This window comes from Dermacentor albipictus, chromosome 4 (assembly GCF_038994185.2).
Source record: "Dermacentor albipictus isolate Rhodes 1998 colony chromosome 4, USDA_Dalb.pri_finalv2, whole genome shotgun sequence".
NCBI classification, from domain to species: Eukaryota; Metazoa; Arthropoda; class Arachnida; order Ixodida; family Ixodidae; genus Dermacentor; species Dermacentor albipictus.
This window is the reverse complement of record NC_091824.1, coordinates 120,265,501-120,281,545: the sequence shown is the minus strand read 5'-3', so window position 1 is coordinate 120,281,545 and position 16,045 is coordinate 120,265,501. Positions and strand designations below refer to the sequence as shown.

General features: G+C 41.4%; 1 protein-coding gene across 1 annotated transcript in view; it reads right to left on the bottom strand.

The window, feature by feature from the left end:
• Positions 1–1,511: 1,511 nt before the first annotated feature.
• The window catches only part of LOC135916037 (dymeclin), a 33,561-nt gene continuing 19,027 nt past the window's right edge, over positions 1,512–16,045 (bottom strand). Inside the window, exons 11-16 of the mRNA XM_065449244.1 lie at positions 15,237–15,350; positions 14,889–14,983; positions 14,684–14,783; positions 11,683–11,865; positions 5,131–5,244; positions 1,512–2,677 (exon numbers count right to left, since the gene is read on the bottom strand). Of these exons, the coding sequence (XP_065305316.1) occupies positions 2,528–2,677; positions 5,131–5,244; positions 11,683–11,865; positions 14,684–14,783; positions 14,889–14,983; positions 15,237–15,350 (756 nt within the window). The 3' untranslated portion in view covers positions 1,512–2,527. The remainder of the gene's footprint in view (positions 2,678–5,130; positions 5,245–11,682; positions 11,866–14,683; positions 14,784–14,888; positions 14,984–15,236; positions 15,351–16,045) is intronic.

The window sequence follows — 16,045 nt, the reverse complement described above, 5'->3', positions numbered from 1 at the left end:
ATAATCGAATTTCACTCTATGGTTTGCATACTTAAGTATGTCCTTTCATAGCTATGACGGTTAAAGCCTTGCAATACCTTTCATGAGAGGAGTGGAATGTCAGGTATTAAAGGGTATTCTCTCCTTTATCTTCAGCAACAAAAAATTGGGACAACTTGTCTGAAGTTACCAGCAATCAAACGCTGCCTTCACCTACTTGTACTATAAAGTGCACTCAAAGCTAAGCCACTGCACTCCCGCAGCACGATGGCCTCCACACTACAACAGGTATGCTCACCATCATGAAAGTACTCGCCAGCGAGCTGCTGGAGGCGTGTTGATCCACATGTATGCGCATGACCTTGATGTCATGTGCAACATTTTTCTCTTCCACTTATGCCACCTACACAGCTGTGATGTACGAAATGTGTACCTTCCAGAAGTGCTGGGAGTTGAAGCAGATGGAAGCATTAACTGGTCAGCAGTCAGGATATAAAGTATTGGCGTAAAAAAGAAACCAGGGAACCAATTGATTGGGCCGGAGTTCCTACCGACATAGGTAAGTGTATAAAATATATAGGCTTTTAATGAAGTGAGGAAAGATCCAGAAAAGATGGGCAAAATGCTGGACTGCAATAGACCCATAGTACCTGATTAGCTCAAGCAAGCTAGGTATACATTTGTCACCACCCTGTTTTGAAGGTACCAATAAGCATCATCATAATTAAGACGAGATTTCCATACTTGCGAAAGTGAAACGCACTCGGTCAGGGTCCATGATGTTCAAATGTGCGTAGGAACACACAAGTCAGCAGGCGGGGATTTCAGGAAGTTGCAGCAAAGGGCAGCAATGGTCTTTTGAGCAAGACTGTAGGCTCCTTGTCATGACAACAAACATACGTGCCTCTCAGAAAATGAAACTAGTAAATAATTTAGTGTATTCCAAGACATGTCAGGAGTTTTTCTTGGGTTTCAAGGCTCAGTGTCGTCACTTAATCAAAAAAAAAAAGACGAATTAAGGAGTCGAGACTGTCACTTAAATTATTACTTCTTTAGGGCACCTTGCGAAACTTCTGCCTAGTGTGCGCTGAAGGTATGATTATCATGATTATCCAGTTTATCGTCATTATGTTGTGCCCACCATGGTCGCCACCCAGGGTTCGATTACAGGTGCACAAGAGCCACTTAACAATTGTCATAATGCATGCAGTCATCGTTGATGTCGTTGTGGTTTTGTCAACATTATCATTGTCATCCTTGGGTTCAATGAATTTGGTCAACTACTGCTGTTTTTGGTGGCATTCCTTAGTGAGTGGCCCTTCACAGCTTTTTTCTTGTATCTTCTAAATGAACCAGAAAAGCGCTGATACCATATATGCATTAACCAACACAGGCTTCAGTATGCTATCCATACACATTATTTGAGGATTAACAAGCCAGAGGTAAGCACAAATATATTTTTACAGCCGTTGTCATGTATTAATTGGACCAAACTGCATTATATTGCAAATTCATAGAAAATCAACAGTAACTTGCATAAATTCAGCACTGTTTTATTTGTGAAAACAATGACATCAAAAAATGCTAAGGTATAACACCACTCATTGAACACGCTATGCACATTCAATTACAGGTCTGCACGCCAGCACGCATAACGCATAAAAAACAATGATTATCATATACTCAGCCTGTTAGTGAAATAGAACCATTATTATAAAAACTAAAGCAAGACTTTATATTTGTGAAGTGCTGTATTTGCACGAACAAAGCAAGATTTTATTGTGTGTGTGCATGTGTGAAATATGTGGAACGCTTTATATATGAAACACAGTCATGTTCTGCATGTAATGCTTTTTTTTAGCTCGTGGCGAGCTCAACCATTAAAAAGAGGGTTCTGCAAGAAAGCCAACCACTCAATTTCATTGTGAAAGAGGAGTGGGGGCCCCGGTACCCAAGTATAATGACCCCTTGAAGCTATGCTTGCAGCCATGCGTGCCTGCGCTGCCCCCTTTGCTGTAGTGGATCGTGCATCACGCTGTGTTGGAACATTCCTATAGTGCCACAGTCGCATCCATTAGTTAATAATCGAGTTTATGGTTCGTTGAAAGCTCAAACTTGCGTTATACTTGTGGTTGTGTTATGTTCGTGCAAATAAAGCAATTAAAGAGCGAAATTTCAACAATAAACAGTGGGAAGCCATGCATTCAGTAGCACATTCCGTTAAAAAAACAGACTACTAACATATTGTTTTTTTTTTTTCAAATTCCCCCTCAACACTGTAAACCTATCATTCCTCAATTCTCTTCACTTACACACAATCGTTCCACTAAACAAACATGAGAAATAGATGAAGCACTCTCCAGACAAGTGGGCCAGCCTCACCAGGGTTCGTCTAGCAGCAGATGACAAGGGGAGTGCAACAGTTAATAAAACTTACAGAAGAATCCCTATTGCTTGGTATGTACACCTACAGAGCTTTCAACAAATAGTCACGCACACAACTTCCCAGTTCCAAAAAATAAATAGCCTCTCCAGTCAGCTGCCCCTGCTATAGATCCTTGTTTGGGTTGAAGAGGATCAGATTCTTAGTGCTCCAAGGAATTCCGGAGCACCTGTACACGATGGTCCACACGTAAGGGATGAAGAACTCTTCAGGCTGAGACTCCTCCACGTAGCGGAACTTGAGATCGGGAAACTTCTGCAATTCAGCATGTCATTTGGTGTCATTCAGAGCATCACAACAGGCCCTTTTGAAGACTAACAAACTGGATTTCTTGCAATGCACAGGCGCCCCAAATATGGCAACCAGCCCTGTTAAAAAGGCGATTACTGTGCAGTTTGTGTATGCTGTTCGTGCTTGTGTGTGTAAAGTAGGATGAAATGGAATGTATGAAATCAACAATGCACTGGGTGCGTGGTAATCGTCACTGCAACAATGTACTGGCTGCTGTACGTTGAGCAACGGTGTAGCATGGGAAAGCCACTCTGGCAGATTTAAAGAGAGTCCTATGATGAGCTGTAAAAATAAGTAATCTACAGGTGCAAAAATTGCATGACAGCAACATTCTATATCACATGCTATTCCCGTACTGCACAATCTGAAAGGTTGTATTTTGTTTCATACTTAGCAGGCAACGCCACGAAAACTATGAAAGTAGTGCATTCATAAAAAATCTCACTCCATGCATTAGACAGTGCAGTTGTCCTTGATCTGCAGCACTTTCTGCAGAATAGCTATGCCATACAACTACAATTGATGGATGAATAGTTACACCAAATCACATATGTACTATTAATTGTGCACCTCCGTGTACTGAAAATAATTTGGTTATGGCGTTGTGGCCTCTAGTTGCAGAAACCTATCACTCCGCTTCTTCGGTAGTGAACAGCTATCTGTAATGCCTTCAATGTGATAAATACATAATTTGCAACATAATAGCATGAGACAATGTTATGTTGAATTTCATCATGCATACTTATATACGGTAGAATATCAGTACAAAGAAGTACTTTAAACGGAACAATCGCATAAACAAAACAACAACGGCCTTATCGTTTGTTGGTTTTGCATTAAGGCACTGCAAAAAAAAAGAAGAAGTTCATTAAACAGAACCACATGTTTTCCAACTACAGTTAAACTGAACTAAATATGTTACTGAAAATGAAGCTGAGCAGCCAATCTCAGCAGCATAACTACAAGCATGACTGCTTTCACCTTTTCTTTTCAGGTTTTCTCGCCAATTATCTATGTTATCACGAAGGCAGCCTTTGATGGCTTATGTTGGTGCTATGTTTAGCCACCCCACCCTGGTTAGTGTCGCTCTACTGTTGTTGTGGCCTACTGTGGTTTTTTAGTGATTGCAATGTTGGTGAGCTGTGAGTTTGGCTCGCATTTCCGATGGCGACACAGAAGCAACCGCACGATACTCTTGCTGGAGACAAAGACTGAAGTTATCGATGACTTTGAGAGTGGCTGCTTCACTAGGAGAACTACCTTTTTTTTTAGAAAATGGCTCTTTTTTTTCTTTTGTGATTACGTCTTGTGCTGCTAGCTCTAGTTAGCGGCCTCAAGCAAGCAGAACTTGGTAAAAAGAAGGTTTGTAATCATATCTGCTATACTTATTATCTGCAGTTTTCAATAAGGTGTTCGGCACTTTTTTTTTAAAGGTCTTTCAATGCCCCTGAGCTCTATCTCCCGGTAAATGAAACTCCTGGAAAACAAAACTTATTTTTATTGTCCTTTGAAGTTTCATTTAATGAGAGTCCACAGTATTGCACTCATATGTGGCACACTATTTTAAGCTTTTGAATGCAAACAGTGAGAGAGTTGCTTCCAGCCTTCGTAGTGTTGCCTGCCATTAATGAAACAAGGTATAGGCCAGCTGGTGCAGTCTTCAAGCATCTTGAAGCAGATGAAAGAATGGGAATACAAAGACACACGCTAAATTGAGCAAGTCACTATTGGGAAGAGAATAATGCAGGCCCTTAATATTAGTTAATTACATGACTGTGCCAATGAGGACATCACTAGAGATAAGTGAAGAAGCCAGGGAAGGTGCCGCTGTGAAGCACAAGCTCCTGCTTGAATCGACCTTCCCTGTTATGATAGTTTCATGAATAGTATTTGGCTCGGATGATCATGACTGCACAAGTTTAGCACATTGCATATAATGTTTCAAAATGCCTCAGCCAGTCAAGAGGAGTTCCTGCCTTCTTACACAGCGTTAACTACTCTTTAGTCACAAGACACTTGCCCAGCACAATGCCATAATTTATTTTCAGCTATAATCAGTGCTGGGTAACCCTCTTGCCTTTGACAAGAATATTGAGGGAAACAGAATTTTTTCATCTGTTCTCCCTTAAACCCTTAAAGGAAGATAAAGATGAATGGATGATTGAAGTGTAAAGGTGTCATATGCTGTCACTGAAATTGCTGTTTTCCACCTAGCGCTACAATGTCTGTAACACGCTAACACATAAAGTAACAGTAAAATTTGCTGCCACAGGTAGACAATTATGAAAACATGTAAACAAAACAGAGACATATTGTGGTCCCTCCGAGCATAGCACTGTACATAATAAAAAGTAGAAACACAGGGCAGAAAGAGAGCTGCAGATGTAGTGGAGAAGAAAAAAAAAGTTGCACTGTACCTTAAGCCTATCTGTGGGCCAATGTAGGGCTGCTTCTTTAATGGAATCCATCACTTCACTCACAGAAAAATGCTTGTCGGGTGATTCAAGGCGTGATGAGAAATACGAGAGAACCTGATGAGATGAAAGATAATGTGGAACAGCAGGTAACACTGAAATAATTTAATGTAGACATTATGCAAAAAAAAAGAGAGAGGTGAGACGTGCAGACAGGACACAAGAGAAGTGGACAACACGAACGTTCGTGTTGTCCACTTCTCTTCTCTTGTGTCCTGTCTGCACGCCTCACCTCTCTTTTTTTGCATAATGAATCCTTACCAACTAGCTCAGCTTTCTGTCGCTCTAATGTAGACACACGATAAAATAAAATTTACTGATAGCTATCTTGTTACTCACTTTGTGTTATGAACTATTCCTGCCACTAGCAATCAAGCAGCTTAATAAAGAAAGCTTGGAAGAGCAATTGTTTCATAAAAGCAATCTACTATTATTTTTTCTGTAAACAGGAACAGCCGTAGCGCACAATTAGGATACGCTGAACAATCCATTTGGAAGCAAACAAAAATCAAGCCAGCATGTTCCTTTTGTTTTGAAGATGTTACTTTCAAAATGAATGCAGTAGAACCTGATTGATACAATCCCACTTTGTACAATTTCCCGGTGGCAACGTTCATGCTTGAGAATCCAAGAAATGACCCAATACAGTTATGCTTTCTTTTTATTGAAATGAAAATATAAGAAAGAGACGTAATCACCTTATAATGGTGATGGCTACTCCTTTTCTCATAGCGGAAACAACAACATAAAAATGTATATACGTAGGAAAATGAAAAGAAATTGCTTCATATGGTGAGAAATCCAGACCACAGTCCTACACGCCCATGAACATAACAGTATAAAAGTCAAATGCAAGTTGCACCACAATGAATTCGTAAACAAAGTCACAAATACACACAAACAGCCGTGATGTAGACTTCGATGAGCACATAAATAGATGAGGAATTACACAGTGTTAAAATAATTCCAGCACAAAACAAAAATGTATAACACGTAATATACAAGCACTAATAATTACAAATAATAGAAGAACATTACAGTTCAGTTATGCTTCTTTCTTTACTCGTTAATATGTTCCCGGAAAACACGATATTTCAGCCCCAACGTTCAGTATGTTGCAAAATTGCATTCGCAAGACATATTTTCTAGCCTCTGGATGCCATATGAACAAGAAAAGGCAAGAGGCCCGCACGATTGAGAGCATAAGTGCCTGCAATGGCAGCTTCCCCTCAGTACTCACCCACCCGTTTCTTGTGATATTGCTACCACGCACTCGGATTTCTCTTCCGGTGCCAGCAAATCTCCTCGTGGGTTGTCACACATCACCCTTCACAAATATCCCCACCAACCCTATTGTGATAAGCATGTTCACCCATCTCTTTCGCAGCACTTGTGACGTAAGGAATGTACTGCACACTTTTAATAGGTGATAACCGAAACGTGGTGCCATTCCTGCTGCAGGCTGCATGAAGTGAGCATCGTGTTTCACTCTGGTGACATTGTGGAATTGTATTCAGCACTGCCTACCAGCTCAATTTCATTTCGGTTAGCCATCACAGTCTTAAAATGACAACGCGCGTCCTGAACCAGTCAGGTGCCACCAGCTCGATGCATGTTCGTGTTCGATGCAGCGACAATCCTTGCCAAATGGGCACGATAAAACTTCTAGCCAAAATGCTACGCCCGAAGAAGCTGCTGACCCAGGCTGAATTCTAGAAGTACGAAGGTAAGCTTGCCGAAGCCACAAAACAACAGTGCATGTCACCGCCCGCTCGGGCCCCACAGAGCGGTGCATGTCGGTGTCTCATGCTGCAATGATTCGCGCAATGCTTCGCATTACGTAGGTGTCAACCACACTTGAACCTGCCAAATCTTTTAGTGACCTTGGATCATGCGTTTTCCTGGTTAGTATCTTTTTCTTCAAAACATATGAATGAGGTTCTATTGTATAGTGCACTTTTTACAAGAAGCTACTTCACTTTCAACTTAAAAAGTAATATTCATATTGGAATGAAGAAGCTAGCACTCTCCAAATGCTAGTGAGAAATGCTGAACAACACTATCTATATATGAAAAAATTATGCACATTCAATACATTTATTGGAATCTATGTGAAGCAGTTAATTAAATGTTATACATCTAAAGGTGATGCATACAATCGAATATTTTCATGAGTTTTAACATGCAACAAACAATGTTTATGTTTATGCACTACGCTGATCATAAGCTATACGGAAATGCAAACACCAGCTTGTACAGATGTCTGCCATGAGAATTTGATGCAGCAATGTCACGAGGGCAAAGGCGATGATCAATGTTTATCGAGGGAAGTATGGTGCAGAGAGGTGCAGATATATTTAATGTTTCTAGGTGCAGATATATTTAATGTTTCTATGTATCCCTTGCTGTCACAGTTAGGGTGTTGAACCAACCAGCTTTCTGGGTTCATTTCAGGTTTAGGTTCCAACTTCTGCATATTTTCCAGTTCAGTTCAGGCTCGGCTCTCGAGCAAAAACAGAACTGAACTGGTTTGAACCGGCTCATGCAGTTCACAAAAGTTTGGAAGTAAAGAGAGTGAAAAGTTTTTAAAACAAAGTTTTCCAGCCTCACATGTGCATTTATTTATGTGATGTGGACCGATGTGTTTCTGAAGTCTTTAGATATTGTGCATGAAATTGAACAGACTGTGACCGAAGGTGTGCAGGAGTACTGTGATTTGTTTTCAAAAGCCCACAGTGCCCACTGCATTGAGAACACATTTAATTCCATTTAGTTGCGACTGTTTGCCGCCTTACACTTACGTCTACCTCTCTCATTGAGGGAGCCGCGAGGGACTAATATACTGTTAAGATTTGGCAACAACACAGGCCTGTTCATTTGGTTCTGTATAGCCTGCAACCGTGTTCTAGCAAATGCACCCATGCAAGTTCCACTATTTCGAAAAGCTGAAAGTTGGGATGCTATCACGTTTCTTGCACAAGTGCTTGAATTAAAGTGCCTATCACATTAGTCTTTTGCACCATTTTGCATCCTTATTAGAGAAATAAGTCTTATGGTATTTTTGCTAATCCACTAAAATGTGCTAATTACATTTTTAATTACCAACTTTGGGTCACATGCTGTAATTGCAAAAGTGAAGCCAAAGAGTACTGTAGTCATGTCTGCTTAGCTGAAATTCTAACACTAGCACCATTTTCAAGATATCCATGCCCAAAATGTGCTAAACATTCCTTGGAATTTTAACTCGGACTGCCCAGAACTGTTAAACGCATTCTTTTGGAAAATATTTAACTGGAACGCCAACATAATTAGTTGCACATTTTAAGGCTGCACATTTCGGAAGTGGTGCTAGTCTAAGGATTTCTGCTAAGCAGACGTGACATCACCACTCCTCGGCTTCAATATTGTAACTACACGAGCCCTAAAGTTATTAATTAAGAAGTTATTAGCATATTTTAATTAGCAAAGTTATCATTTAAATGTGTCATGCTGCTAATGTCTGCTTAACCAGGTAGCATATAAATAAATACGGCAGGGCCCTAGATATCGGCTTTTTTTTAGATAAAGAAAGCTTTCTACATAAAAAGAAACATTTGGTGTGTAAAACATTATATACATGCCAGATGCAAGCTCCAACAAACCGGCATATTATTAGTATATTAGTTCTGCATACCGATTGACAAAGTAGTGTCAGTGAATAAACTTGTGTTCTGTATGAACCATGACATATAGGGTATGTCTGGAAAGTAATGCAATTTTATCCGTAGAAAGAAAAACATTTATTCAAGATATCGGCATAAACATTCATACCATATTTACTCTATTCTAATGCACCCTTGATTGTAACACCTCTCCATTTTCCGCGACCAGAAAAAGGAAAAAAAAAATGCTCTCGATTGTAATGCGTACCCGTGTGACCTAAAGAAAAGAGCAGTCCTTTACAGTACTGTGCACCTCATTCTTTCATACAGAAATTCAACTTTCTCTCATTCGGAAAACACAAAGATTTGCTCCCAATACACTAAAGTCGCGACAAATAAAAAAGTCACAGTATCGTCTGAAAGGTGAAGCATCGATTACGATAGCAAATTAGCAGACAGCTATACGAAAAGGATAGTATTTTTATCGGCTGTATGAACATTTAAACATTCGTTTACTAGCTAAATTAACAGGCACGGTGTCATGAGCACAAAAGCGCACATGAACAAATCTTATCAATGACTGCAGAAACTCTTTATCAAAACGTTGGAGCGAGGAAGTGCGGTAGCAGGAGCGAGGAAATTGACCTTAGTGCGGCCTCTCGCTTCAACACGAACTAAGCGACGAGAACACAGTGTGGTGCGCTTAGGTACGTAGACTTTTGTCTCCATCACAGATCACTTTCAAGATGGGGGTGTGCAGCCGTGCCGTATGTAGCAGCTGCCAGTTTAAAACACCTCTCCTGTTTGCGCCATCCCGGTATGCAAGTTTTGGGAACTCCGAACGCCCGTGATGTGGCCTAATTTCCATCCGTCTCCGCACATGTAATCACTTTCCTTGTAATTACGGCATCATGATGAACTCGGCATGTCTTTGCAGTCGGTACTTCCATGCTGATAGAGCAAACGCAGAAAACAGGAAGACGGACAGTGCACTCACCTAAGTCAAAGGAAGTATTGCCTAAGCACATGTACTGCAGCACATGGAGGAAGCTACAGTAGCTAGGCCCGAAGCGCTTACGAGGTGGCCATTTTTAAATGCCGATGGCGATATGGTAACACAGATTTAGGGTGGTACTTGATTATAATGCGCATGCAATTTTTGGACTCGTTTTATAGGAAACAAAGTGCACGTTAGATTCGAGTAGGTACGGTAATTCTTCAAAGTAGTCTCCTCTGGCATCTGAACATTTTTGCCAGCGACTCTGCCATGCACTGTACGCATCGTGGAAGGCACCGACGGGAACCTCTTTTAAAGCCTTTGTCACGGCAGTCTGGATGGCTTCAATGGTCCCAAAACGGACTCCTTTCAGGGTGCTGTTGATTCTCGGAAAGAGAAAAAAGTCCGCCAGAGCCAGGTCGGAACTATAGGGGGGCCGGGGTAGTGTCACCAAGTTGCGCTTGGCCAGGAACTCCCATACGCGCAGAGAAGTGTGGCTGGGAGAGCCGTCATGGTGCAACTGCCAGGTGTCGGCAATATCCTTTCGCGCTCGGAGGACCCCTTTTCTCAATCTCTCGAGCACATCCACATAGTAGGCAGCGTTGACTGTCGGCCCTTGGGGTACAAATTTTTTGCAAACCACATCCTTGGTGTCAAAAAAAAAAAGACAACTAGCATTGTTTTCACTTCCGACGTGGTCATTCTTGTCTACTTGGGGCGAGGGAACTCCAAGGTGTGCCATTCGGAACTCTGGTGCTTTGTCTCAGGATCATACTCAAATACACGTTTCATCGCCGGTAATGAAACCATAAAAAAAAATAAGGTTCAGTGTGCAAGCATTCTAAAAGTTTGCTCACAGTCACCATTCGGTTATTCTTGTGGTCTTCAGTCAACAGTTTGGGGACCAGCTTGACGCGCACCTTCTGCATGTTCAAATTGTCACTTACGATGTTGCGCATGGTGGTTTTTCCTATATTGAGAGTCCGTGCTATCATCTGCACACTCATTTGATGGTCGGTGTTCAAAAGATCACGAACACGAGACACATTTTCTTCACTTTTGCTTGTTGATGAATGTCCAGAGCAGGATTTATCATCCACGTCTTCTCGGCCCCGTTTAAATGCTTTCAACCACTTTGAAACTTGAGAATATGACAAAGTAGAATTCCCGTAGGCTTGCTGAATCATTTGGTCGGTATCGGCAAGACTCTTATTGAGTTTAGCACAGAACTTGATTGCGTACCTTTGTTTGCGCACGGTTGCCATTGCATGTCATGACAGAACACTATCAGGAGGTTGTCGGATACAGCGATCCTGATGCTCCCAGAGCTTAGAGCAGACTGCGCTAGGCAATGATGAAAAGCTAAGAATCCCCTCACCTAACCCAACTAATCCAATCATGGCACGTCCAATAACAGCGCAAAAAAGATAATTGTGTTACTTTCTGGACACACCCTGTAAAATCATGACACACACCTTTAGCAAACAAGAACTTTCCTTTTAATTTTCTATCAAATAACTTAGTATTGTTTGGGGCGATAAACTGAGAATTAATCATGGTGTCTACGTACGAGATCTGTTAATGTTAATTTCTGACACGGGATCCTTCTTTGAGTAGTCGATGCCACTGTTTGTATTAGACAGAATCTGAATGTATGCATTTCTTCATTGGAAAAGATTTAAGTTCATGAGTGGAGCTAAGCCAGAACTTGCAAACAATTGCATACCAGCAATGAAATAATACTCATACAGACAATACTGGCAAGACGGTACGCTCAGGTGGCATGCCTCAGTACTGAGCCAGTACAGGTCGCATCTCATGAACATTGTTCAATGCATAAAAAAATTAGTTGCTCACCGTGTCCAAATTCTGGACCACATCCTGAAATGTGGGGTGCAGACGGAACGGCTCGAAGATGTGCCGTTTGTACAGCAGGGAGTAGAGCAGGTTTGGGTTGCTCTGCAGCTGGTTGGACAGGCAAGAGTTGATGATCTCTAGTATCATACGAAGTACCTCTTCCAGGATGGACAGGTCCTGAAGCTGTAGCACACATGGAAAACCATAACTGGATATTCAGTTCACTAGCCTATGGGGCCTCTAACGGGACTCTGCTATGCACTTAGTAAAGCTTGTTGGGTGGTACCAATAGGATAAGCCCAACGCGGCAATTTTGTTCATTTTTTACGACAGATGTGACAGTGATCTGTGGCACTAGATCATTGGTTAAACACATAATGTGCAATTGGCATTAGCATGACCTTGCGAGTACTACCAAAATAACTATGACATCACATTTTACAGCCACTTTAATAATCTCCTAATTATCTTGACAACGACATGGAAGGTGTTGTAACTATGCAAACAATGTCATCAACCAAGCCAAGCAAGTAGCAAGCCAAGTTCCACCTCCTGGAAGCTGTTGTAACCCTAGAAACGATGGCATCAACACGCTGAGCAGGCTTAGTAACCGCGATAGGCTATTTCGCACAAGCTGTGGGAGGGAAGCCCATTGCAGTTGAGAAATCTGATCCCAACAGAGCTTGATCGCAATGAATGAATGAGTCCTGTGGTTTTAGGTGCCAAAACCATGATTTGATTATGAGGCACGCCATAGTGGGGGACTCCGGATTAATTTCGACCACCAGGGGATCTTTAACATGCATGCCCCTAATGCACGGAACATGAGCATATTTGCGGTTCACCTCCATCAAATTCGGCTACCACGGCTGGGCCACCATAGCTGCTAAGCCACCATGGCAAGTCCTCGATCACAATCGAAAGCACCCATGCGACATCAATAGAAAATTGTCATATCCTAGGTATCAGCCAGGCAAACTGCCTAAGGAAGTGTACCAGATGGGAAGGCATCAGATCAGAGGCACATGATACCAATGCAATCTTTTGCAAAACATTTTGTGACTCAAGCTGCTTGCCTCTTTTAAAGATCTGGTCCCTCTCCACCTATCTTTCCATTGCTAGTATGCATACTTCACGGATGATGTATGTAACATAAAAAATACTGTTTGGGGCAAGTTGCATACTTCGAAGACGTTTGCACATTAATTTCTGAATGCTCGTAGCATGCGTCAAACTGCTGCTCGAGTAAAAGGGGCTGAAGGTGTGGTAAAATCCTCTACAATTGCTTTTTCTTTCACCCTGGATAACTTGGATCTTTTAAAGGGAAGCTTTCCATGTATCACCGATTCATCCGTGAGCAGCAAAAACACACTGCAGGAAAGCCAACTTACACATCTGCGTAGAACACTACAGTTTACATTCGCAGTACCGCACCAGCGTTGACTGGCTGGCCAGTCAGTGTCTGATAACGGCGTAAAGTGATGAGAGCTAAGCAAGAGTAGCACATGCACACAAAGTTCACTGGAAGAGCAAGTTGTGTCTGCTGGGCATGACACCACCCCAGTCGCAATTAACTGAGCTTCGATGCTTATTGCAGACAGCAAGTGCGCGTGAACAGGAGCTCGTCTTAGGATCTGTAAAAAGAAAATCAAAGCCCCTTTCTTACAGAAAGATGGTTTAGCACCATGCTACACAGGTGAACTGTATATATCTGCACTGCACTACGGGCATCATCATGGGCGTCATCATTACCGTCACTATGGTTAGGCCGTGGGTGCAGCACACGGCAGAAGAGGCTGTCTTATGCAAACGTAAGCGCGAGCGCAATCGTGCCCGTAAGGCCGATCCCATGTATCGGCAACAACATGAAGAAGCCATGTGGGAGACGCTTGCGCACTCGAGACGCCCACTGATCTTGTGATCGTCAGTGTGTACATCAGACCGAACATGTCTTGTTGTGAGGCAGAAACATTCCAGGCAGAAACGATGAAGACCTTAAAGCCACATAGTATGCTGATTCTCATGCGCGGTGACTAACCTTGATGTGGCGAAAGAGCATGGCAACCGGATTGAGAGTTTTATGCTAGATCACTAATCGTTGAAACTGAAGACGCCACAGAGACCCATGACACAACACCATTCCTGCAGTGATTTCCCATTTGCAAGCAGGCTGTGTCACGTTACAATAAGAGCCTTTGACCATCTACCACAGAGATGACAAGGCAATACTGTGCAAGTGCTCAGTCATCCGTGAAAGTGTGAGTGAGTGCGTGTAATCAATGGCTACATGATCTAATAAAATGGGTCTTCATTAACTTCAATATTCAAAAGATATGATCCTAAACAAGCACTCAAATCACATATGCATAGCATTGCGTTGCTTAGCATTTCTTGGGTTCATTGCGTGGTCATTGCCTTCGAACTATGTCTGATTCAGTTTGTACTGGGGGAAAGATTCGCGTTCAACTATCTTTATTTAAAAAAGGGTTTTTGATTTTTTCCCCTGGAACTTGGAACTTTGGATAAACTTTGATCTTTTTTCCAATGCAGCTCAGGGCTGAACTTTACGCAGGTTACCTACTCCACCAAAATGATTAGAATTGAAATATTTTTTGTAATAAGAAAAACAACAAGAGAACCAATTGTCATCGGGCTTGATACTAAAAAATACTGGAAACTGATAGCTACATGTATTTATCTTACTAGCTGTGCCTAATACTCTTTTTGCATTTACTTATTTATGCTTTTGCTCTTTTGCACTCTACAATTATGAAAAATGACTGTTGAAATGCTGTTGTTGCTATTCACTTGTTCATTACTCTACATTTCTAACACTACTTATGCTTGTTCAAAAAGAAGTGAACACTTTTGTATTTTGTTTTATTCACTGCTCCCCCCCCCTTTCTTTTCTTTCTGATATCCCAGTTAGGGTGCTTAAAGGTAAAATAAATGACAATGATGATGATTGGGAAAAAGTAACCTAACACAAAGAGGCACTTACAAGGTCTGTTGAAAAGTCATCCTCACTTGGCTTCAAGTCTGGGTTGTTCTGAATTTGGTCCATTACTTTTGATAGCCTTTTAGCCAGTGTTTCAAACAGGCTAAGAAAGAACAAAAATTGGCAGTAAAGGATTGTACAAGTGCATGCAATTAAAAACAAATGTAGGTAAGGTCAAAAGAAAGCATTTCCCACAGAAATTACGCACCTGACAAACCTCTGGCAAACATACGGATGCAAATTCTTGAAGTGACTGGACATATTCGCTAAGGCAGCAAGGCAATTTGTATGCAAGTATTTGTCCTGGAGACAAAGAAAGCATACAGAAACAATTCTGAATGAATTTTCAAAACAAGTAATTTTAGTTCTACATACGCATGCTGTTTATACAATAAACGAACTTGCTTTAAACAGGCCTGTTTATTAATTTTCATTCTTTCTTTTCAAACAAATCTTTTGCACACTTCAATGGAAAATTTCTAACAAGCTTACGAAAGAATGCATTACAAAACACCAGTGTTCTGGCAAACATACAAACTGTGAAGAAACTGCTTACCCTCATACGTGTCATGTTGAAGTGTATGGTTCTTATGACAACCAGAATCAGCAGTCCTCCAAGTGAAATCTCGGACAATGACCTTTCTGTGTACCACGAGATGTTCTTCACGGCCTGGAACATAGAGATTGCTGCATCTTATTCACTACTTCAAGCTAGAAAAGAGATCCTGTAAACTCTAAGAAGTATTTCATGTATACATGTATTTTGAAGGCCAAAAGCAAGAAATTTCACTTTGGCTAAACTGGTTATAAACGAATATTACGTACTCTTGAAGCAACCTCGGCAAACCCAAAGGTAATTGCCTAATTTTCTTATTAACAGCCTTTAAATAGATCCTAAGGGGACGATGCATGACCCTTGCAGTGAACGGATATGTCGCAGATCCCAGGACACATGGCCTCTACGACCTTCAGAGCACCGTAGTTGCACCTGATCTCTGAAGTCATGCCGAGGAGCTCTCAATGTTCTGGGTCGTTCGTAATTTCTAGTGAGCAGTAATGGCAGCATTATTCTGTTTTGGCGTTGTGGTTTGGTATCCAGAACATTTACTTATACAAGATTTCAGTGATACATCCGCTTGTATTTAACACGTAAAATTTTGCACAGAGGCTGCTTTATATATACAATATCTAAAAGATGTAATTTTATGTGGTACAAAATTTTGCAGCAGTTCGCCTTCAAGCAGCCTTACTAACATAATGAAATGTATGTGTATGTGTCAACAGCCATCGACACATTTCTAAGTAATGCAGTAAGAAAAAAATTGTGCTTAATTGCCCAGTACATGAAATTGCAATAGATATGAC